The 22,778-nt window shown below is 47.0% G+C and overlaps 1 protein-coding gene across 2 annotated transcripts in view; it reads left to right on the top strand.

The window, feature by feature from the left end:
• The window catches only part of LOC110489225 (protocadherin-11 X-linked), a 305,718-nt gene that overhangs the window by 21,729 nt on the left and 261,211 nt on the right, over positions 1–22,778 (top strand). For both annotated transcript variants that reach the window (XM_090198896.1, XM_021561859.3), the window contains exon 3: positions 4,861–7,347. In XM_090198896.1, coding sequence (XP_090055022.1) covers positions 4,861–7,347 — 2,487 coding nt within the window. The remainder of the gene's footprint in view (positions 1–4,860; positions 7,348–22,778) is intronic.

Raw genomic sequence — 22,778 nt, forward strand, 5'->3', positions numbered from 1 at the left:
TTCACTGAAGTAAAAATAAACAGCCATTATAGATAGTTAGTTATAGCTCTCTGAAACTGATTGAAATGCTCTAAATGTGTGAAAATGAGACAGGTGGGGAATAATCTGTCTGGCTCATAAATCATCTTTAGGAGCACTTATGACATTGACTGGATGGAAGCACAGTGCCAAAGTCCCAGATACTAAAGTCTACACTAAGATTTAACAACCATATTGTAAGAAGGGCCAATATGTTATGATTCACTGAATTGAAGAGGTAAAGTCACTCCTATGAATTTCATCGAAAAATCGTAGTACAAGTATTTTAATGTCAGCTTGGTCAATGGTCAAATCGTTACTCACTAAACGAATGTGGAGTTCTTAGTAATTACTACTTCATGTTCAAAGAATCACCCCATGAATATACATCTTCTACTAGAACTAATCTCCTTCTAGAACTCATCTCCTTCTAGAACTCATCTTCTTCTCGAACTTATCTTCCACTAGAACTCATCTTCTATTAGATCTCATCTTCTACTAGAACTCATCTCCTTCTAGAACTCATCTTCTTCTCGAACTCATCTCCCTCTAGAACTCATTGTCTACTACTACTCATCTTCTTCAAGAACTCATCTTCTACTAGAACTCATCTTCTATTAGAACTCATCTCCTTCTAGAACTCATCTTCTTCTCGAACTCATCTTCCTGTAGAACTCATCTTCTACTAGAACTCATCTTCTATTAGATCTCATCTTCTACTAGAACTCATCTTCTACTAGAACTCATCTTCTACTAGAACTCATCTTCTACTAGACCTCATCTTCTTCTCGAACTCATCTTCCTGTAGAACTCATCTTCTACTAGAACTCATCTTCTACTAGAACTCATCTTCTACTTGAACTCATCTTCTTCCAGAACTCATCTTAAACTAGAATTCATCTTCTACTAGAACTCATCTTCTTCTAGATCTCATCTTAAACTAGAACTCATCTTCATATAGAACTAACCTTCTTCTCGACCTCATCTTCTACTAGACCTCATCTCCTTCTAGAACTCATCTTCTGCTAGAACTCATCTTCTACTAGAACTCATCTTCTACTAGAACTCATCTTATACTAGAACTCATCATCTTCTAGAACGTATCTTCTTCTAGACCTCATCTTCTACTAGAACTCATCTCCTTCTAGAACTCATCTTCTACTAGAACTCATCGTTTACAGAATTCATCTTCTACTAGAACTCAACTTCTGCTAGAACTCATCTTCTTGTAGAACGTATCTTCTACTAAAACTCATCTTCTTCTAGAACTCATCTTCTTCTAGAACTCATCTTCTACAGAACTCATCTTCTGCTAGAACTCATCTTCTTCTAGAACTCATCTTCTACTAGAACTAATCTTCTATGGAACTCACCTTCTACAGAACTCATCTTCTACTAGAACTTATCTTCTTCTAGAACTTATCTCCTTCTAGAACTCATCTTCTGCTAGAACTCATCTTCTTCTAGAACTCATCTTCTACTAGAACTAATCTTCTACGGAACTCATCTTCTACAGAACTCATCTTCTGCTAGAACTCATCTTCTTCTAGAACTCATCTTCTACTAGAACTCATCTTCTATGGAACTCATCTTCTACAGAACTCATCTTCTACTAGAACTCATCTTCTGCTAGAACTCATCTTCTTGTAGAACGTATCTTCTACTAAAACTCATCTTCTTCTAGAACTCATCTTCTTCTAGAACTCATCTCCTTCTAGAACTCGTCTTCAACAGAACTCATCTTCTACTAGAACTCCTCTTCTTCTAGAACTCATCTTCTACTAGAACTCATATTCTACTAGAACTCATCTTCTATTAGAACTTATCTCCTCTAGAACTCATCTTCTACTAGAACTCATCTTCTACTATAACTCATCTTCTTCTAGAACTCATCTTCTACTAAAACTCATCTTCTTCTAGAACTCATCTTCTACTAGAACTAATCTTCTAAGGAACTCATCTTCTACAGAACTCATCTTCTACTCGAACTCATCTTCTTCTAGAACCCATCTTCTACAGAGCTCATCTTCTTCTTTAACTCATCTTCTACTAGAACTCATCTTCTACTATAACTCATCTTCTTCTAGAACTCATCTTCTACTAAAACTCATCTTCTTCTAGAACTCATCTCCTTCTAGAACTCATCATCTTCTAGACCTCATCTTCTTCTAGATCTCATGTTCTACTAGATCTCATGTTCTACTAGAACTCAGCTTCTACTAGAACTCATCTTCTACTAGAACTCATCTTCTACTAGAACTCGACTTGTACAGAAGTCATCTTCAACTAGAACTCATCTTCTTCTAGAACTCAGTGTTATTGGACAGTCATTGTTCTTGCTGTCCAGTCGTGTATATAGTTTATAGCTACTCGCCATAAAGTAACCATCCTCATTCAGGCAGCAGTGGTTTTGGTTTCTTAAGGGACTTCTGTCACTTGGCAGTGCTTCAGACCGGCGACAATATTCACATCAAGTGAAACCCCAACACCAACAACAACCCTGTGTACACCATGTCTCTACTGCAGCTACCAGGACATAGTAATGGCCTCCTTCTTCCCTCTGCCACGGTCCTTACTATATTGATACAGGAACTACACTGGTGCTAAACATACTAGGTAGTCAAATGAACACATTTGGTCTAAATTGTACCGTTCACGGTCAGAATGTATGTATCTTAATCTCGTTTCATAGCTGTGCCTAGACAGAGTAATCTCTTACAACATTATGTGCTGCATGAAGCTTATCTCTTGAAAGAGGCAGTTTTTTCTTGTTTTTGCATGAAACTGCTTCTGACTGAAAGACCTTCAAAGACCCTCTTTGTCTCTTAAAATGCATGGGTCTCATTTAGGTTCTTAGGTCTCTCTCTCTCCCTCTCTCTCTCTCTCTCTCTCTCTCTCTCTCTCTCTCTCTCTCTCTAAATCATAATGATGGAAAATATGTCAGGACCCATCTTTACCGCATAGCTGATCTGTAATCATAAATATTAGTGCTACATTTTTGTGGGGAAGGCAATTACTTTGAACAGTCAGAGTCAGTTTCTCATGGGGATTACATGCATTTGTTTTCATTTTCCTCGGGCATCACTGTGGCCTACTGATTTGGCACTCCTTGGGTGAAAAGCTTTTTTAATGTGGAGTCTCTCTGTCTCCTTAATCTATGGTGGTCTCGCAGTGCATTTAAATAGGCTATCTCTACGGCTTCCCTTTCAACTGTCTCTCTCACATATGAACTTGACATTTTGTGAGCTGTCTCCCCTATTCCAAAGTAAAACGCAAGATAGTAAGGTAAAACTGGAATACAATGAGAGTTGTACTGAGGAGGGCAGAGGGCTAAAACGAGTACTTCATTAAAAAGCACCAGTCTGAAATGGATGGTCAGCATATAGTACAAGAAGAATCTGCAGTGAGTGAGTGAGCAGTAATGGCAGTGTACTTCAATAGTTAATGAATATTGTTATTTTACCTTTATTTAACTAGGCAAGTCAGTTAAGAACAAATTCTTATTTTCAATGACAGCCTAGGAACAGTGGGTTAACTGCCTGTTCAGGGGCAGAACGACAGATTTGTACCTTGCCAGCTCAGGGATTTGAACTTGCGACCTTCCGGTTACTAGTCCAACGCTCTAACCAGTACGCTACCCTGCCGCCCCAGGTCACTCCAATATGACTCCAATATAATTGCATTCCAAGGACCTTGATCGTGGTTTGACGTCATTGTGTGTCATTAGTCTTCTGTTATATGTGTACATTCCATCTGCCAGTTTCTTGTTTTTTAAAATAGATGTAAAAGAAGATTTTTGGGGCGGCAGGGTAGCCTAGTGGTTAGAGCGTTGGACTAGTAACCGGAAGGTTGCGAGTTCAAACCCCCGAGCTGACAAGGTACAAATCTGTCGTTCTGCCCCTGAACAGGCAGTTAACCCACTGTTCCCAGGCCGTCATTGAAAATAAGAATTTGTTCTTAACTGACTTGCCTGGTTAAATAAAGGTAAAAAAAAAAAAAAAAAAAGCGCTAAACCTTCACCAATTGTGTTTTTTGGTTATGGGCATAACTGTTTACCCCACTGTCAGCATCCATTGTTTACATAGGCCTTAGTATTTCCTTAATAAATCAATATTTTACAACTGGATTTAGCCTATATTTTGAGAAAATGTATATTACGCCGTGGTGTAAAGTACTTAAGTAAAAAATACTTTAATGCACTACTTACATATTTTTTTCTGTACTTTACTATTTATATTGTTGACTACTTTTATTTTTACTTCACTACATTCCTAAAGAAAATAATATACTTTTCATACATTTTCTCCATACACTGACACCTAAAAGTACTTGTTACTTGTTAATATAATACTTTTAGACTTTTACTCAAATTGTATTTTACTGGGTGACTTTCACTTTTAACGTTTTTAAATAAAGATATCTTTACTTTTACTCAAGTCTGGCAGCTGGGTGCTTTTTTCCCACCGTTGCTAATACAATTAAAGTACTTTCACTCCAAAGTGTTTTGCTGATGTGAGAGCAAACATCTGTTGAAACTAAAACAAACTACAGCTTATTTGTGTTGATTCTGGAAACCAGCTGTGTGAGTCTAGTGCCAGCTTACAGGACCACTAGTAGGCTATTGCAGTGTATGACATCCATATAAGATAGTAATGTTCAGGTGAAATGCATGTGAAATTACCAGAAATCAGGCTACGAATGCATACACCCTCACACTGATGAATAACTAAGCAATTAGTAACATACTCCAGGATGTACAGGACAGCACAGTAGTTTCATGTAGTCCAGTAAAATATGACTGAAACTCACAAATTATCTTTGTTCTTCTCCCTGTCTATACAGAGTGTAAGTGAGTTTGGCCTAGACATCATCGAGACCCCAGAGGGAGACAGATGGCCTCAGCTGATCGTCCAGCAGAGCCTGGACCGCGAACAGAAGGACACCTTCGTCATGAAGATCAAGGTGGAGGACGGAGGAACGCCACCCAAGTCCAGCACGGCCATCCTCCAGGTCACCATCTCCGACGTCAACGACAATCGACCGGTCTTCAAGGACAGTGAGGTGGAGGTGAACATCCCTGAGAACGCCCCCATAGGAACCTCCGTCACCCAACTCCACGCCACGGACGCAGATCTCGGCTCCAACGCCCAGATCCACTTCTCCTTCTCCAACCAGATCTCCTCATCCACCAAGAGGCATTTTTCCATAGACAGCACCACTGGGCTGATCACTGTCAAGCAGCCCTTAGACAGAGAAGCCACTCCGGTCCACAAACTCATCGTCCTGGCCAGCGACGGCAGCTCCACTCCCTCCAGAGCTACGGTTATCGTCAACGTAACGGACATTAATGACAACGTTCCGTCCATAGACACTCGGTATATAATGAACCTTGTAAATGGAACTGTTCTACTGTCAGAGAATGCTCCTCTCAATACAAAAATAGCCCTAATTACAGTGACGGACAAGGACTCGGATCTGAACGGCAAAGTGACTTGTTACACTGACCATGACGTTCCTTTCAGGTTAAAGCCAGTCTTTAATGACCAGTTCCTGCTGGAGACTGCGGCCCCCTTAGATTACGAAACAACCAGGGAATATGCAATTAAGATAGTAGCGTCGGATTCAGGGAAGCCTCCTTTGAACACTTCAGCGATGGTTTTAATAAAAATTAAGGACGAGAATGACAACGCTCCCATCTTCCCTCAACCTGAGATTCAGCTGTCCATACCAGAGAACAATGATCCATCCACGCAGCTCATAAAGATCAGTGCCATGGATGCAGACAGCGGACATAATGCAGAGATTATTTATTCTCTTGGCCCTGACGCTCCTGATGGGTTTAACATAGATAGACGGTCAGGAATCCTCTCCGTTGGCAAACGCCTGGATAGAGAGAAGCAGGAGAAGTATTCGTTCACTGTCATGGCAAGGGACAATGGGTCTACTTCGCTGCAGAGCAATGTCACAGTGAAGTTAATAGTGCAGGACCTCAACGACAACAGCCCAGCTTTCACCCATCCTGAGTATAACTTCTACGTGCCTGAGAACCTGCCTCTGTACGGGACCGTGGGCCTGATCACCGTCACAGATTCTGACGCAGGTGACAACTCTGTCATAACACTGTCCATCCTGAACGGGAAAGACAATTTCCTTATTGATCCCCAGACCGGTGTAATCAAACCCAACCTCACGTTTGATAGAGAGCAGCAGAGCTCATACACTTTTATGGTGAAGGCTATAGATGGAGGGCAACCACCCAGCACTTCATACGCCAAGGTCACCATAAACGTTGTGGATGTCAATGACAATCGACCCGTTTTTGTTATCCCCTCGTCCAACTACTCTTACGATCTGGTCCAGTCTACCACCAGCCCTGGGTCTGTGGTCACCAGGGTGTTCGCTATAGACAATGACACTGGCATGAATGCTGAGCTGCAGTACAGCATCATTGGGGGATCACCAAGAGGGCTGTTTGCCATAGACAAAACAACTGGTAATATAACTCTGCAGGAGAAGATAGTCTCAGCTGATCAGGGTTTACACAGGCTAGTGGTGAAAGTCAAAGACCTGGGCCAGCCAGAGTCCTTACACGCAATCGCCCTCATTCACCTGTTCATTAACGAGACTGTATCCAACGCTACGTTCATTCAAGAGCAGCTACGTAAGAGCTTGGAGACTCCATTGGACCGTAACGTGGGAGACAGTGAGGTCACACCCCAAGCCAACGGATACGTGATTGTTGTCATCGCTATTATAGCTGGGACTATGACAGTTATCTTAGTCATCTTCGTGACGGCCTTGGTGCGCTGTCGTCAGACGCCCAGGCACAAAGTGGTGCAGAAGGGCAAGCAGAGCGGCGAGTGGGTGTCGCCCAACCAGGAGAACCGTCAAATCAAGAAGAAAAAGAAGAAAAAGAAGAGATCCCCTAAGAGCCTCCTCTTGAACTTTGTCACCATAGAAGAATCCAAGCCTGATGATCCCAGCCAGGAGCACATTAATGGAACCCTGGACCTGCCTGTGGAGCTAGATGAGCAGACCATGGGGAAATACAACTGGGCCACTACGCCGACCACCTTCAAACCTGACAGCCCAGACTTAGCCAAGCATTACAAGTCTGCCTCCCCCCAGCCAACCTTCCAAATCAAACCAGAGACCCCGATGGCGCCCAATAAACACCACGTGATTCAGGAGCTCCCGCTAGACAACACCTTTGTGGTGGGCTGTGACTCGCACTCCAAGTGCTCCTCCACCAGCTCAGATCCGTACTCGGTCTCAGAGTGCAGCTGTCAGGGGGGATTCAAGACTTCTGGGCAAATCCACACCAGACAGGTAATTCATAACTTATTTTCTAAAGCCACCTACTGTTTCCACTCCCACTCCCCGTACCACTGTACCTTTGTTGATAAGATGGAGGGTGATGGGTAGCAGCGGGAGGGAGCCGGGAGAATGAACCACACAAAAAAGTCACATGTGCATTAATGTCATCAGCATTGAATATTGAGGAAGAATACCTCAGAGAGGAAGTAGAGAACTGAAGTCTGGCCAAGAAACTTCAACCAAATGAAATCTATCTTTACTTCCCAGAAAGAGGAAAAAAACGAAGACAGATTATACCTCCCTTTGCTATCTTGTACTAGATGTCAACAAAAAAAACTTTAACCTTATTTGGGTTAATGTTCCACTTAAAAGTATAATTGAGGCAGTGGAATGGTGGGAACCAGTGTTAAATGAGAATCTTAAGTGAGAAAGGCTGGTGGCAGAGTAATAGCATGCTTGAGAATCACGCCGGCCACGCTACTAATTGAACTCTGCACAGCTGTATTTGCTGAGGACCAATGGATTAAAGCAACGCTAAGCTTTTTTGATTGACACACCTGAAAAAAAAATAGCATGTCTGACAGACAGAGAAAACCAAACATAGAGTCTTTGATTTGACAGTCATCCGCTTAACAGATAAATGTTGGGTTTAATCAGCTGTTCACTTTCCACTGAAATAGTAGGACATGTATCCCCCAAGAGTGCCACTACACTACAGAATAATAAGACCTCATTAAATAATCCCAGATATTGGTTGCGTGCTGGAGAAGTGGCGTCTTTACTGTGGAGGCTCTCAAGGCTTTGTAAGTGTGAGGGAGAGAGCAAAGCAAAAGGCAAAAGCAAGGCTCATTTGAATGCTAGGGTTTGGTCTGAGGCTTATGATTCCCTAAGAGATGTGCCAAATGCGAAGTGCCCTAAAATGTAACAGCAGCCCAGGGAAATATATGTAAATCATAGGTAAGGGAGGTGGAGCAGAGCAGAGTGGGGCGGTGCAGAGAGGGGATGAGCAGAGAGGGGATGAGCAGAGAGGGGCGGTGCAAAGCAAGGTGGGGCAGAGCAGAGTGGAACAAAGCAGAGTGGGGCAGAGCAGAGCAGAGTGGGGCGGAGCAGAGCAGAGTGGGTCGGAGCAGAGCAGAGCGGGGCAGAGCAAAGAGGGGATGAGCAGAGAGGGGCAGAGAAGAGTGGGGCAGAGCAGAGTGGGGCAGAGGAGAGCAGAGTGGGGCAGAGCAGAGTGGAGCGGAGCAGAGTGGGGCAGAGCAGAGAGGAGCAGAGAAGAGTGGGGTAGAACAGAGCGGAGCAGAGCAGAGCAGAGTGGGGCGGAGCAGAGCAGAGTGGGTCGGAGCAGAGCAGAGCAGAGAGGGGCGGGGCAGAGCAGAGTGGGACGAAGCAGATCAGAGAGGGGCGGAGCAGAACAGAGTGGGCGGAGCTCTATGGGATGGAGACTGATAGTGCAACAGTATGGTGGGTCACTAAGATCAAGGTAAAGATAGAGGCTTGGAAACAATAGCAGGAGGAGATAGCAAGATGGAAACTAGGGAACAATAGAAAGAGGAGGTCAATAGATGGATCCTTGGGACCAATAGAATGAGGAGGTAGCTAGATAAAGGCTTGGGACCAATAGGAGGTGGAGGTAGCTAGATAAAGGCTTGGGACCAATAGAAAGAGGAGGTAGCTAGATCAAGGCTTAGGAACAATAGAAAGGGGAGGTAGCTAGATGGAGGCTTGGGACCAATAGGAGGAGGAGGTAGCTAGATGGAGGCTTGGGACCAATAGCAAGAGGAGGTAGCTAGATGGAGGCTTAGGGCCAGTAGAAAGAGGAGGTAGCTAGATGGAGGCTTGGGACCAATAGGAGGTGGAGGTAGCTAGATGGAGGCTTGGGACCAATAGGAGGAGGGGGTAGCTAGATGGAGGCTTGGGACCAATAGGAAGAGGGTGTAGCTAGATGGAGGCTTGGGACCAATAGCAGGAGGAGGTAGCTAGATGGAGGCTTAGGACCAATAGAAAGAGGAGGTAGCTAGATGTAGGCTTGTGACCAATTGGAAGAGGGTGTAGCTACTTGGAGGCCCGGGATGAATAGCAGGAGGAAGTAGCTAGATGGAGGCTTGGGATCAATAGAAAGAGGGTGTAGCTAGATGGAGGCTTGGGATCAATAGAAAGAGTAGGTAGCTAGATAGAGGCAATATCAAGAGGTAGCTAGATGGAGGCAAGGTGGACCTAAATAGAGGCTTGGGACTAATAGAAAGGGACGGAAGCTAGATGGAGACTTGGGACCAGTAGAAAGAGGAGGTAGCTAGATGGGGGTAGCTAGATGGATGCTTGGACCAATAGAAAGAGGAGGTAGCTAGATGGGGGCTTGGGACCAATTTGGCAATGGGGTAGAAAGATGGAGGCTTGGGACCAATAGGATGAGGGGGTAGCTAGATGGAGACTTGGGACCAAGAGCAGAAAGGGGTAACTAGTTGGAGGCTTGGCACAATTAGAAATACGAGGGATTTAGATGGAGGCTTGGGACCAATAGGAGAAGGAGGTAGCTAGATGGAGGCTTGGGACCAAAACTATTTGGAGGTAGCTAGATGGAGGCTTGGGGCCAATAGAAAGTGGAGGTAGCTAGATGGAGCCTTGGGACCATTGGAAAGAGGAGGTCGCTATATTGAGGCTTGGGACCAATAGAAAGAGGAGGTATCTAGATTGAGTCTTGGGACCAATAGGAGGAGGGGGTAGCTAGATGGAGGCTTTGGACAAATAGCAGGAGGGGGTAGCAAGACTGAGGCTTGGGACTAATAGAAATTTGAGGTTGCTAGATGGAGGCTTGGGACCAATAGAAAGAGGAGGTAGCTAGATGGAGGCTTTGGACCAATAGGAAGAGGGAGTAGCTAGATGGATGCTTGGGACCAAAAGCAGGAGGAAGTAGCTAGATGGAGGATTGGGATCAATAGAAGGAGGATGGATTTAGATGGAAGCTTTGAACCAATGAGAGGAGGGGATAGGTAGATGGAGACTTTAGACCAATAGAAAGAGGAGGTAGCTAGATGGAGGCTTGGGACCAATAGAAAGAGGAGGGAGCTAGATGAAGGCTTGGGACCAATGGAAAGAGGTGTTAGCTAGATGGAGGCTTTGGACCAATAGAAAGAGGAGGTAGCTAGATGGAGGCTTGAGACCAATAGAAAGAGGTGGTAGCTAAATGGAGTATTGGGACCAATAGAAAGAGGAGGTAGCTTGATGGGGGTAGCTAGATGGAGGCTTGGGACATATAGAAAGAGGAGGTAGCTAGATGGAGGCTTTGGGCAAATAGCAGGAGGGGGTAGCTAGACAGAGGCTTAGGACTAATAGAAAACGAAGAGCAGAAAGGGGTAACTAGTTGGAGGCTTGGCACAATTAGAAATACGAGGGATTTAGATGGAGGCTTGGGACCAATAGAAAGAGGAGGTAGCTAGATGGAGGCTTTGGACAAATAGCAGGAGGGGGTAGCTAGACAGAGGCTTAGGACTAATAGAAAACGAAGAGCAGAAAGGGGTAACTAGTTGGAGGCTTGGCACAATTAGAAATACGAGGGATTTAGATGGAGGCTTGGGACCAATAGAAAGAGGAGGTAGCTAGATGGAGGCTTTGGACAAATAGCAGGAGGGGGTAGCTAGACAGAGGCTTAGGACTAATAGAAAACGAAGAGCAGAAAGGGGTAACTAGTTGGAGGCTTGGCACAATTAGAAATACGAGGGATTTAGATGGAGGCTTGGGACCAATAGGAGAAGGAGGTAGCTAGATGGAGGCTTGGGACCAAAACTATTTGGAGGTAGCTAGATGGAGGCTTGGGACCAAAACTATTTGGAGGTAGCTAGATGGAGGCTTGGGACCAATAGAAAGTGGAGGTAGCTAGATGGAGGATTGGGACCAATAGCAGGACTGGGTAGCTAGATAGAGGCTTGGGACCAATAGAAAGAGGAGGGAGCTAGAGGAAGGCTTGGGACCAATGGAAAGAGGTGTTAGCTAGATGGAGGCTTTGGACCACTAGACAGAAGCGGTAGCTAGATGGATGCTTGAGACCAATAGAAAGAGGTGGTAGCTAAATGGAGGATTGGGACCAATAGAAAGAGGCGGTAGCTAGATGGAGGCTTGGGAACAGTAGAAAGATGTGGTAGCTTGATTCAGGCTTTGGACCAATAGAAAGAGGAGGTAGCTATATTTAGGCTTGGGGCCAATATGACGAGGGGGTATCAAGATGGAGGCTTGGGACCAATAGAAAGAGGAGGTAGATTGATGGGGGTAGCTAGATGGAGGCTTGGGACCAATGGAAAGAGGAGGTAGCTAGATGGGGGTAGAAAGATGGAGGCTTAGGACCAATAGGAGGAGGGGGTAGCTAGATAGAGACTTGGGACCAATAGCAGGAGGGGTAACTGGTTGGAGGCTTGGGACCAATAGAAAGAAGATGGTATTAGATGGAGTCTTGGGACAAATAGGAGAATTAGGTAGCTAGATGGAGGTTTGGCACCAATAGAAAGTGGAGGTAGCTATATTGAGGCTTGGGTCCAATAGAAAGAGGAGGTAGCTAGATGGAGGTTTGGGACCAATAGGAGGAGGGGGTAGCTAGATGTAGGCTTTGGACAAATAGCAGGAGGGGGTAGCTAGACGGAGGCTTGGTACTAATAGAAATCGAAGGTTGCTCGATGGAGGCTTGGGACCAATAGAAAGAGGAGGTAGCTAGATGGAGGCAAGGTGGAGCTAGATGGAGGCTTTGGACCAATAGGAGGAGGGGGTAGCTAAATGGAGGCTTTGGACAAATAACAGGAGGGGGTAGCTAGATGGAGGTTTGGTACCAATAATAAGTGGAAGGAGTGAGATGGAGGCTTGGAAACACTGGTAGTAGGAGGTAGCGAGATGGAGGCTTGGGACCAAAAGAAAGCAGAGGTAGCTAGATAGAGGGTTGGGACCAAAAGGGCAAGGGTGTAGCAAGATGGAGGCTTGGGACCAATGGGGCAAGGGTGTAGCAAGATGGAGGCTTGGGAACAATATCAGGAGGTGTAACTAGTTTGAGGCTTGGGACCAATAGAAAGAAGAGGTAGCTAGATGGAGGTTTGGGACCAATAGGAAGAGGGGGTAGCTAGAAATTGGAGGTTGCTAGATGGAGGCTTGGGACCAATAGAAAGAGGAGGTAGCTAGATGGAGCCTTGGGACAAATAGGATAATTGGGTAGCTATATTGAGGCTTGGGACCAATAGAAAGAGGAGGTCGCTAGATGGAGGCTTGGGACCAATAGGAGGAGGGGGTAGCTAGATGGAGGCTTTGGACAAATAGCAGGAGGGGGTAGCTAGACGGAGGCTTGGGACTAATAGAAATCGAAGGTTGCTCGATGGAGGATTGCGACCAGTAGAAAGAGGAGGTAGCTAGATGGAGGCAAGGTGGAGCTAGATGGAGGCTTTGGACCAATAGGAGGATGGGGTATCTAAATGGAGGCTTGGGACCAATAGGAGGAGGGGGTAGCTAGATGGAGGCTTTGGACATATAGCAGGAGGGTGTAGCAAGATGGAGGCTTGGGACCAATAGGGCCAGGGTGTAGCAAGATGGAGGCTTGATAGTGCAACAGTATGGTGGGTCACTAAGATCAAGGTAAAGATAGAGGCTTGGAAACAATAGCAGGAGGAGATAGCAAGATGGAAACTAGGGAACAATAGAAAGAGGAGGTCAATAGATGGATTCTTGGGACCAATAGAATGAGGAGGTAGCTAGATAAAGGCTTGGGACCAATAGGAGGTGGAGGTAGCTAGATAAAGGCTTGGGACCAATAGAAAGAGGAGGTAGCTAGATCAAGGCTTAGGAACAATAGAAAGGGGAGGTAGCTAGATGGAGGCTTGGGACCGATAGGAGGAGGAGGTAGCTAGATGGAGGCTTGGGACCAATAGCAGGAGGAGGTAGCTAGATGGAGGCTTAGGGCCAGTAGAAAGAGGAGGTAGCTAGATGGAGGCTTGGGACCAATAGGAGGTGGAGGTAGCTAGATGGAGGCTTGGGACCAATAGGAGGAGGGGGTAGCTAGATGGAGGCAAGGTGGAGCTAGATGGAGGCTTTGGACCAATAGGAGGAGGGGGTAGCTAAATGGAGGCTTTGGACAAATAACAGGAGGGGGTAGCTAGATGGAGGTTTGGTACCAATAATAAGTGGAAGGAGTGAGATGGAGGCTTGGAAACACTGGTAGTAGGAGGTAGCGAGATGGAGGCTTGGGACCAAAAGAAAGCAGAGGTAGCTAGATAGAGGGTTGGGACCAAAAGGGCAAGGGTGTAGCAAGATGGAGGCTTGGGACCAATGGGGCAAGGGTGTAGCAAGATGGAGGCTTGGGAACAATATCAGGAGGTGTAACTAGTTTGAGGCTTGGGACCAATAGAAAGAAGAGGTAGCTAGATGGAGGTTTGGGACCAATAGGAAGAGGGGGTAGCTAGAAATTGGAGGTTGCTAGATGGAGGCTTGGGACCAATAGAAAGAGGAGGTAGCTAGATGGAGGCAAGGTGGAGCTAGATGGAGGCTTTGGACCAATAGGAGGAGGGGGTAGCTAGACGGAGGCTTGGTACTAATAGAAATCGAAGGTTGCTCGATGGAGGCTTGGGACCAATAGAAAGAGGAGGTAGCTAGATGGAGGCAAGGTGGAGCTAGATGGAGGCTTTGGACCAATAGGAGGAGGGGGTAGCTAAATGGAGGCTTTGGACAAATAACAGGAGGGGGTAGCTAGATGGAGGTTTGGTACCAATAATAAGTGGAAGGAGTGAGATGGAGGCTTGGAAACACTGGTAGTAGGAGGTAGCGAGATGGAGGCTTGGGACCAAAAGAAAGCAGAGGTAGCTAGATAGAGGGTTGGGACCAAAAGGGCAAGGGTGTAGCAAGATGGAGGCTTGGGACCAATGGGGCAAGGGTGTAGCAAGATGGAGGCTTGGGAACAATATCAGGAGGTGTAACTAGTTTGAGGCTTGGGACCAATAGAAAGAAGAGGTAGCTAGATGGAGGTTTGGGACCAATAGGAAGAGGGGGTAGCTAGAAATTGGAGGTTGCTAGATGGAGGCTTGGGACCAATAGAAAGAGGAGGTAGCTAGATGGAGCCTTGGGACAAATAGGATAATTGGGTAGCTATATTGAGGCTTGGGACCAATAGAAAGAGGAGGTCGCTAGATGGAGGCTTGGGACCAATAGGAGGAGGGGGTAGCTAGATGGAGGCTTTGGACAAATAGCAGGAGGGGGTAGCTAGACGGAGGCTTGGGACTAATAGAAATCGAAGGTTGCTCGATGGAGGATTGCGACCAGTAGAAAGAGGAGGTAGCTAGATGGAGGCAAGGTGGAGCTAGATGGAGGCTTTGGACCAATAGGAGGATGGGGTAGCTAGATGGAGGCTTTGGACATATAGCAGGAGGGTGTAGCAAGATGGAGGCTTGGGACCAATAGGGCCAGGGTGTAGCAAGATGGAGGCTTGATAGTGCAACAGTATGGTGGGTCACTAAGATCAAGGTAAAGATAGAGGCTTGGAAACAATAGCAGGAGGAGATAGCAAGATGGAAACTAGGGAACAATAGAAAGAGGAGGTCAATAGATGGATTCTTGGGACCAATAGAATGAGGAGGTAGCTAGATAAAGGCTTGGGACCAATAGGAGGTGGAGGTAGCTAGATAAAGGCTTGGGACCAATAGAAAAAGGAGGTAGCTAGATCAAGGCTTAGGAACAATAGAAAGGGGAGGTAGCTAGATGGAGGCTTGGGACCAATAGGAGGAGGAGGTAGCTAGATGGAGGCTTGGGACCAATAGCAGGAGGAGGTAGCTAGATGGAGGCTTAGGGCCAGTAGAAAGAGGAGGTAGCTAGATGGAGGCTTGGGACCAATAGGAGGTGGAGGTAGCTAGATGGAGGCTTGGGACCAATAGGAGGAGGGGGTAGCTAGATGGAGGCTTGGGACCAATAGGAAGAGGGTGTAGCTAGATGGAGGCTTGGGACCAATAGCAGGAGGAGGTAGCTAGATGGAGGCTTAGGACCAATTGAAAGAGGAGGTAGCTAGATGTAGGCTTGTGACCAATTGGAAGAGGGTGTAGCTACTTGGAGGCTCGGGATGAATAGCAGGAGGAAGTAGCTAGATGGAGGCTTGGGATCAATAGAAAGAGGGTGTAGCTAGATGGAGGCTTGGGATCAATAGAAAGAGTAGGTAGCTAGATAGAGGCAATATCAAGAGGTAGCTAGATGGAGGCAAGGTGGACCTAAATAGAGGCTTGGGACTAATAGAAAGGGACGGAAGCTAGATGGAGACTTGGGACCAGTAGAAAGAGGAGGTAGCTAGATGGGGGTAGCTAGATGGATGCTTGGACCAATAGAAAGAGGAGGTAGCTAGATGGGGGCTTGGGACCAATTTGGCAATGGGGTAGAAAGATGGAGGCTTGGGACCAATAGGATGAGGGGGTAGCTAGATGGAGACTTGGGACCAAGAGCAGAAAGGGGTAACTAGTTGGAGGCTTGGCACAATTAGAAATACGAGGGATTTAGATGGAGGCTTGGGACCAATAGGAGAAGGAGGTAGCTAGATGGAGGCTTGGGACCAAAACTATTTGGAGGTAGCTAGATGGAGGCTTGGGACCAATAGAAAGTGGAGGTAGCTAGATGGAGCCTTGGGACCATTGGAAAGAGGAGGTCGCTATATTGAGGCTTGGGACCAATAGAAAGAGGAGGTATCTAGATTGAGTCTTGGGACCAATAGGAGGAGGGGGTAGCTAGATGGAGGCTTTGGACAAATAGCAGGAGGGGGTAGCAAGACTGAGGCTTGGGACTAATAGAAATTTGAGGTTGCTAGATGGAGGCTTGGGACCAATAGAAAGAGGAGGTAGCTAGATGGAGGCTTTGGACCAATAGGAAGAGGGAGTAGCTAGATGGATGCTTGGGACCAAAAGCAGGAGGAAGTTGCTAGATGGAGGATTGGGATCAATAGCAGGAGGATGGATTTAGATGGAAGCTTTGAACCAATGAGAGGAGGGGATAGGTAGATGGAGACTTTAGACCAATAGAAAGAGGAGGTAGCTAGATGGAGGCTTGGGACCAATAGAAAGAAGATGGTATTAGATGGAGTCTTGGGACAAATAGGAGAATTAGGTAGCTAGATGGAGGTTTGGCACCAATAGAAAGTGGAGGTAGCTATATTGAGGCTTGGGTCCAATAGAAAGATGAGGTAGCTAGATGGAGGTTTGGGACCAATAGGAGGAGGGGGTAGCTAGATGTAGGCTTTGGACAAATAGCAGGAGGGGTTAGCTAGACGGAGGCTTGGTACTAATAGAAATCGAAGGTTGCTCGATGGAGGCTTGGGACCAATAGAAAGAGGAGGTAGCTAGATGGAGGCAAGGTGGAGCTAGATGGAGGCTTTGGACCAATAGGAGGAGGGGGTAGCTAAATGGAGGCTTTGGACAAATAACAGGAGGGGGTAGCTAGATGGAGGTTTGGTACCAATAATAAGTGGAAGGAGTGAGATGGAGGCTTGGAAACACTGGTAGTAGGAGGTAGCGAGATGGAGGCTTGGGACCAAAAGAAAGCAGAGGTAGCTAGATAGAGGGTTGGGACCAAAAGGGCAAGGGTGTAGCAAGATGGAGGCTTGGGACCAATGGGGCAAGGGTGTAGCAAGATGGAGGCTTGGGAACAATATCAGGAGGTGTAACTAGTTTGAGGCTTGGGACCAATAGAAAGAAGAGGTAGCTAGATGGAGGTTTGGGACCAATAGGAAGAGGGGGTAGCTAGAAATTGGAGGTTGCTAGATGGAGGCTTGGGACCAATAGAAAGAGGAGGTAGCTAGATGGAGCCTTGGGACAAATAGGATAATTGGGTAGCTATATTGAGGCTTGGGACCAATAGAAAGAGGAGGTCGCTAGATGGAGGCTTGGGACCAATAGGAGGAGGGGGTAGCTAGATGGAGGCTTTGGACAAATAGCAGGAGGGGGTAGCTAGACGGAGGCTTGGGACTAATAGAAATCGAAGGTTGCTCGATGGAGGATTGCGACCAGTAGAAAGAGGAGGTAGCTAGATGGAGGCAAGGTGGAGCTAGATGGAGGCTTTGGACCAATAGGAGGATGGGGTATCTAAATGGAGGCTTGGGACCAATAGGAGGAGGGGGTAGCTAGATGGAGGCTTTGGACATATAGCAGGAGGGTGTAGCAAGATGGAGGCTTGGGACCAATAGGGCCAGGGTGTAGCAAGATGGAGGCTTGATAGTGCAACAGTATGGTGGGTCACTAAGATCAAGGTAAAGATAGATGCTTGGAAACAATAGCAGGAGGAGATAGCAAGATGGAAACTAGGGAACAATAGAAAGAGGAGGTCAATAGATGGATCCTTGGGACCAATAGAATGAGGAGGTAGCTAGATAAAGGCTTGGGACCAATAGGAGGTGGAGGTAGCTAGATAAAGGCTTGGGACCAATAGAAAGAGGAGGTAGCTAGATCAAGGCTTAGGAACAATAGAAAGGGGAGGTAGCTAGATGGAGGCTTGGGACCAATAGGAGGAGGAGGTAGCTAGATGGAGGCTTGGGACCAATAGCAGGAGGAGGTAGCTAGATGGAGGCTTAGGGCCAGTAGAAAGAGGAGGTAGCTAGATGGAGGCTTGGGACCAATAGGAGGTGGAGGTAGCTAGATGGAGGCTTGGGACCAATAGGAGGAGGGGGTAGCTAGATGGAGGCTTGGGACCAATAGGAAGAGGGTGTAGCTAGATGGAGGCTTGGGACCAATAGCAGGAGGAGGTAGCTAGATGGAGGCTTAGGACCAATTGAAAGAGGAGGTAGCTAGATGTAGGCTTGTGACCAATTGGAAGAGGGTGTAGCTACTTGGAGGCTCGGGATGAATAGCAGGAGGAAGTAGCTAGATGGAGGCTTGGGATCAATAGAAAGAGGGTGTAGCTAGATGGAGGCTTGGGATCAATAGAAAGAGTAGGTAGCTAGATAGAGGCAATATCAAGAGGTAGCTAGATGGAGGCAAGGTGGACCTAAATAGAGGCTTGGGACTAATAGAAAGGGACGGAAGCTAGATGGAGACTTGGGACCAGTAGAAAGAGGAGGTAGCTAGATGGGGGTAGCTAGATGGATGCTTGGACCAATAGAAAGAGGAGGTAGCTAGATGGGGGCTTGGGACCAATTTGGCAATGGGGTAGAAAGATGGAGGCTTGGGACCAATAGGATGAGGGGGTAGCTAGATGGAGACTTGGGACCAAGAGCAGAAAGGGGTAACTAGTTGGAGGCTTGGCACAATTAGAAATACGAGGGATTTAGATGGAGGCTTGGGACCAATAGGAGAAGGAGGTAGCTAGATGGAGGCTTGGGACCAAAACTATTTGGAGGTAGCTAGATGGAGGCTTGGGACCAATAGAAAGTGGAGGTAGCTAGATGGAGCCTTGGGACCATTGGAAAGAGGAGGTCGCTATATTGAGGCTTGGGACCAATAGAAAGAGGAGGTATCTAGATTGAGTCTTGGGACCAATAGGAGGAGGGGGTAGCTAGATGGAGGCTTTGGACAAATAGCAGGAGGGGGTAGCAAGACTGAGGCTTGGGACTAATAGAAATTTGAGGTTGCTAGATGGAGGCTTGGGACCAATAGAAAGAGGAGGTAGCTAGATGGAGGCTTTGGACCAATAGGAAGAGGGAGTAGCTAGATGGATGCTTGGGACCAAAAGCAGGAGGAAGTAGCTAGATGGAGGATTGGGATCAATAGAAGGAGGATGGATTTAGATGGAAGCTTTGAACCAATGAGAGGAGGGGATAGGTCGATGGAGACTTTAGACCAATAGAAAGAGGAGGTAGCTAGATGGAGGCTTGGGACCAATAGAAAGAGGAGGGAGCTAGATGAAGGCTTGGGACCAATGGAAAGAGGTGTTAGCTAGATGAAGGCTTTGGACCAATAGAAAGAGGAGGTAGCTAGATGGAGGCTTGAGACCAATAGAAAGAGGTGGTAGCTAAATGGAGGATTGGGACCAATAGAAAGAGGAGGTAGCTTGATGGGGGTAGCTAGATGGAGGCTTGGGACATATAGAAAGAGGAGGTAGCTAGATGGAGGCTTTGGACAAATAGCAGGAGGGGGTAGCTAGACAGAGGCTTAGGACTAATAGAAAATGAAGAGCAGAAAGGGGTAACTAGTTGGAGGCTTGGCACAATTAGAAATACGAGGGATTTAGATGGAGGCTTGGGACCAATAGGAGAAGGAGGTAGCTAGATGGAGGCTTGGGACCAAAACTATTTGGAGGTAGCTAGATGGAGGCTTGGGACCAAAACTATTTGGAGGTAGCTAGATGGAGGCTTGGGACCAATAGAAAGTGGAGGTAGCTAGATGGAGGATTGGGACCAATAGCAGGACTGGGTAGCTAGATAGAGGCTTGGGACCAATAGAAAGAGGAGGGAGCTAGAGGAAGGCTTGGGACCAATGGAAAGAGGTGTTAGCTAGATGGAGGCTTTGGACCACTAGACAGAAGCGGTAGCTAGATGGATGCTTGAGACCAATAGAAAGAGGTGGTAGCTAAATGGAGGATTGGGACCAATAGAAAGAGGCGGTAGCTAGATGGAGGCTTGGGAACAGTAGAAAGAGGTGGTAGCTTGATTCAGGCTTGGGACCAATAGAAAGAGGAGGTAGCTATATTTAGGCTTGGGGCCAATATGACGAGGGGGTATCAAGATGGAGGCTTGGGACCAATAGAAAGAGGAGGTAGATTGATGGGGGTAGCTAGATGGAGGCTTGGGACCAATGGAAAGAGGAGGTAGCTAGATGGGGGTAGAAAGATGGAGGCTTAGGACCAATAGGAGGAGGGGGTAGCTAGATAGAGACTTGGGACCAATAGCAGGAGGGGTAACTGGTTGGAGGCTTGGGACCAATAGAAAGAAGATGGTATTAGATGGAGTCTTGGGACAAATAGGAGAATTAGGTAGCTAGATGGAGGTTTGGCACCAATAGAAAGTGGAGGTAGCTATATTGAGGCTTGGGTCCAATAGAAAGAGGAGGTAGCTAGATGGAGGTTTGGGACCAATAGGAGGAGGGGGTAGCTAGATGTAGGCTTTGGACAAATAGCAGGAGGGGGTAGCTAGACGGAGGCTTGGTACTAATAGAAATCGAAGGTTGCTCGATGGAGGCTTGGGACCAATAGAAAGAGGAGGTAGCTAGATGGAGGCAAGGTGGAGCTAGATGGAGGCTTTGGACCAATAGGAGGAGGGGGTAGCTAAATGGAGGCTTTGGACAAATAACAGGAGGGGGTAGCTAGATGGAGGTTTTGTACCAATAATAAGTGGAAGGAGTGAGATGGAGGCTTGGAAACACTGGTAGTAGGAGGTAGCGAGATGGAGGCTTGGGACCAAAAGAAAGCAGAGGTAGCTAGATAGAGGGTTGGGACCAAAAGGGCAAGGGTGTAGCAAGATGGAGGCTTGGGACCAATGGGGCAAGGGTGTAGCAAGATGGAGGCTTGGGAACAATATCAGGAGGTGTAACTAGTTTGAGGCTTGGGACCAATAGAAAGAAGAGGTAGCTAGATGGAGGTTTGGGACCAATAGGAAGAGGGGGTAGCTAGAAATTGGAGGTTGCTAGATGGAGGCTTGGGACCAATAGAAAGAGGAGGTAGCTAGATGGAGCCTTGGGACAAATAGGATAATTGGGTAGCTATATTGAGGCTTGGGACCAATAGAAAGAGGAGGTCGCTAGATGGAGGCTTGGGACCAATAGGAGGAGGGGGTAGCTAGATGGAGGCTTTGGACAAATAGCAGGAGGGGGTAGCTAGACGGAGGCTTGGGACTAATAGAAATCGAAGGTTGCTCGATGGAGGATTGCGACCAGTAGAAAGAGGAGGTAGCTAGATGGAGGCAAGGTGGAGCTAGATGGAGGCTTTGGACCAATAGGAGGATGGGGTATCTAAATGGAGGCTTGGGACCAATAGGAGGAGGGGGTAGCTAGATGGAGGCTTTGGACATATAGCAGGAGGGTGTAGCAAGATGGAGGCTTGGGACCAATAGGGCCAGGGTGTAGCAAGATGGAGGCTTGGGACCAATAGAAAGAGGAGGGATTTTGATGGAGGCAAGGTGGAGCTAGATGGAGGCTTTGGACCAATAGGAGGACAGGGTATCTAAATGGAGGCTTGGGACCAATAGGAGGAGGGGGTAGCTAAATGGAGTCTTTGGACAAATAGCAGGAGGGGGTAGCTAGATGGAGGTTTGGTACCAATAATAAGTGGAAGGAGCGAGATGGAGGCTTGGAAACACTGGTAGTAGGAGGTAGCGAGATGGAGGCTTGGGACCAAAAGAAAGCAGAGGTAGCTAGATAGAGGGTTGGGACCAAAAGGGCAAGGGTGTAGCAAGATGGAGGCTTGGGACCAATGGGGCAAGGGTGTAGCAAGATGGAGGCTTGGGAACAATATCAGGAGGTGTAACTAGTTTGAGGCTTGGGACCAATAGAAAGAAGAGGTAGCTAGATGGAGGTTTGGGACCAATAGGAAGAGGGGGTAGCTAGAAATTGGAGGTTGCTAGATGGAGGCTTGGGACCAATAGAAAGAGGAGGTAGCTAGATGGGGCCTTGGGACAAATAGGATAATTGGGTAGCTATATTGAGGCTTGGGACCAATAGAAAGAGGAGGTCGCTAGATGGAGGCTTGGGACCAATAGGAGGAGGGGGTAGCTAGATGGAGGCTTTGGACAAATAGCAGGAGGGGGTAGCTAGATGGAGGCTTGGGACTAATAGAAATCGAAGGTTGCTCGATGGAGGATTGCGACCAGTAGAAAGAGGAGGTAGCTAGATGGAGGCAAGGTGGAGCTAGATGGAGGCTTTGGACCAATAGGAGGATGGGGTATCTAAATGGAGGCTTGGGACCAATAGGAGGAGGGGGTAGCTAGATGGAGGCTTTGGACATATAGCAGGAGGGTGTAGCAAGATGGAGGCTTGGGACCAATAGGGCCAGGGTGTAGCAAGATGGAGGCTTGGGACCAATAGAAAGAGGAGGGATTTTGATGGAGGCTTGGGACCAAAATAAATTGGAGGTAGCTAGATGGAGGTTTTGGACCTATAGAAAGTGGAGGTAGCTAAATGGAGGCTTTGGACCAGTAGGAAGTGGAGTTAGCTAGATGGAGCATTAGGACCAATAGGAAGAGGAGGTAGCTAGATGGAGGTTTGGGACCAATAGAAAAATGAGGTTGCTAGATGGAGGCAAGGTGGAGCTAGATGGATGCTTGGGACCAATAGAAAGAGGAGGTAGCTAGATGGAGGCAAGGTGGAGCTAGATGGTGGCTTGGGACCAATAGAAAGAGGAGGTAGCTAAATGGAGGCAAGGTGGAGCTAGATGGATGCTTTGGACAAATAGCAGGACTGGGTAGCTAGATAGAGGCTTGGGACCAATAGAAAGAGGAGGGAGCTAAATGAAGGCTTGGGACCAATGGAAAGAGGTTTTAGCTAGATGCAGGCTTTGGACCAATAGAATGAGGCGGTAGCTAGATGGAGGCT

Source organism: Oncorhynchus mykiss, chromosome 14 (genome assembly GCF_057628025.1).
Source record: "Oncorhynchus mykiss isolate SJ-2025 chromosome 14, ASM5762802v1, whole genome shotgun sequence".
In the NCBI taxonomy this organism is placed as follows: domain Eukaryota; kingdom Metazoa; phylum Chordata; class Actinopteri; order Salmoniformes; family Salmonidae; genus Oncorhynchus; species Oncorhynchus mykiss.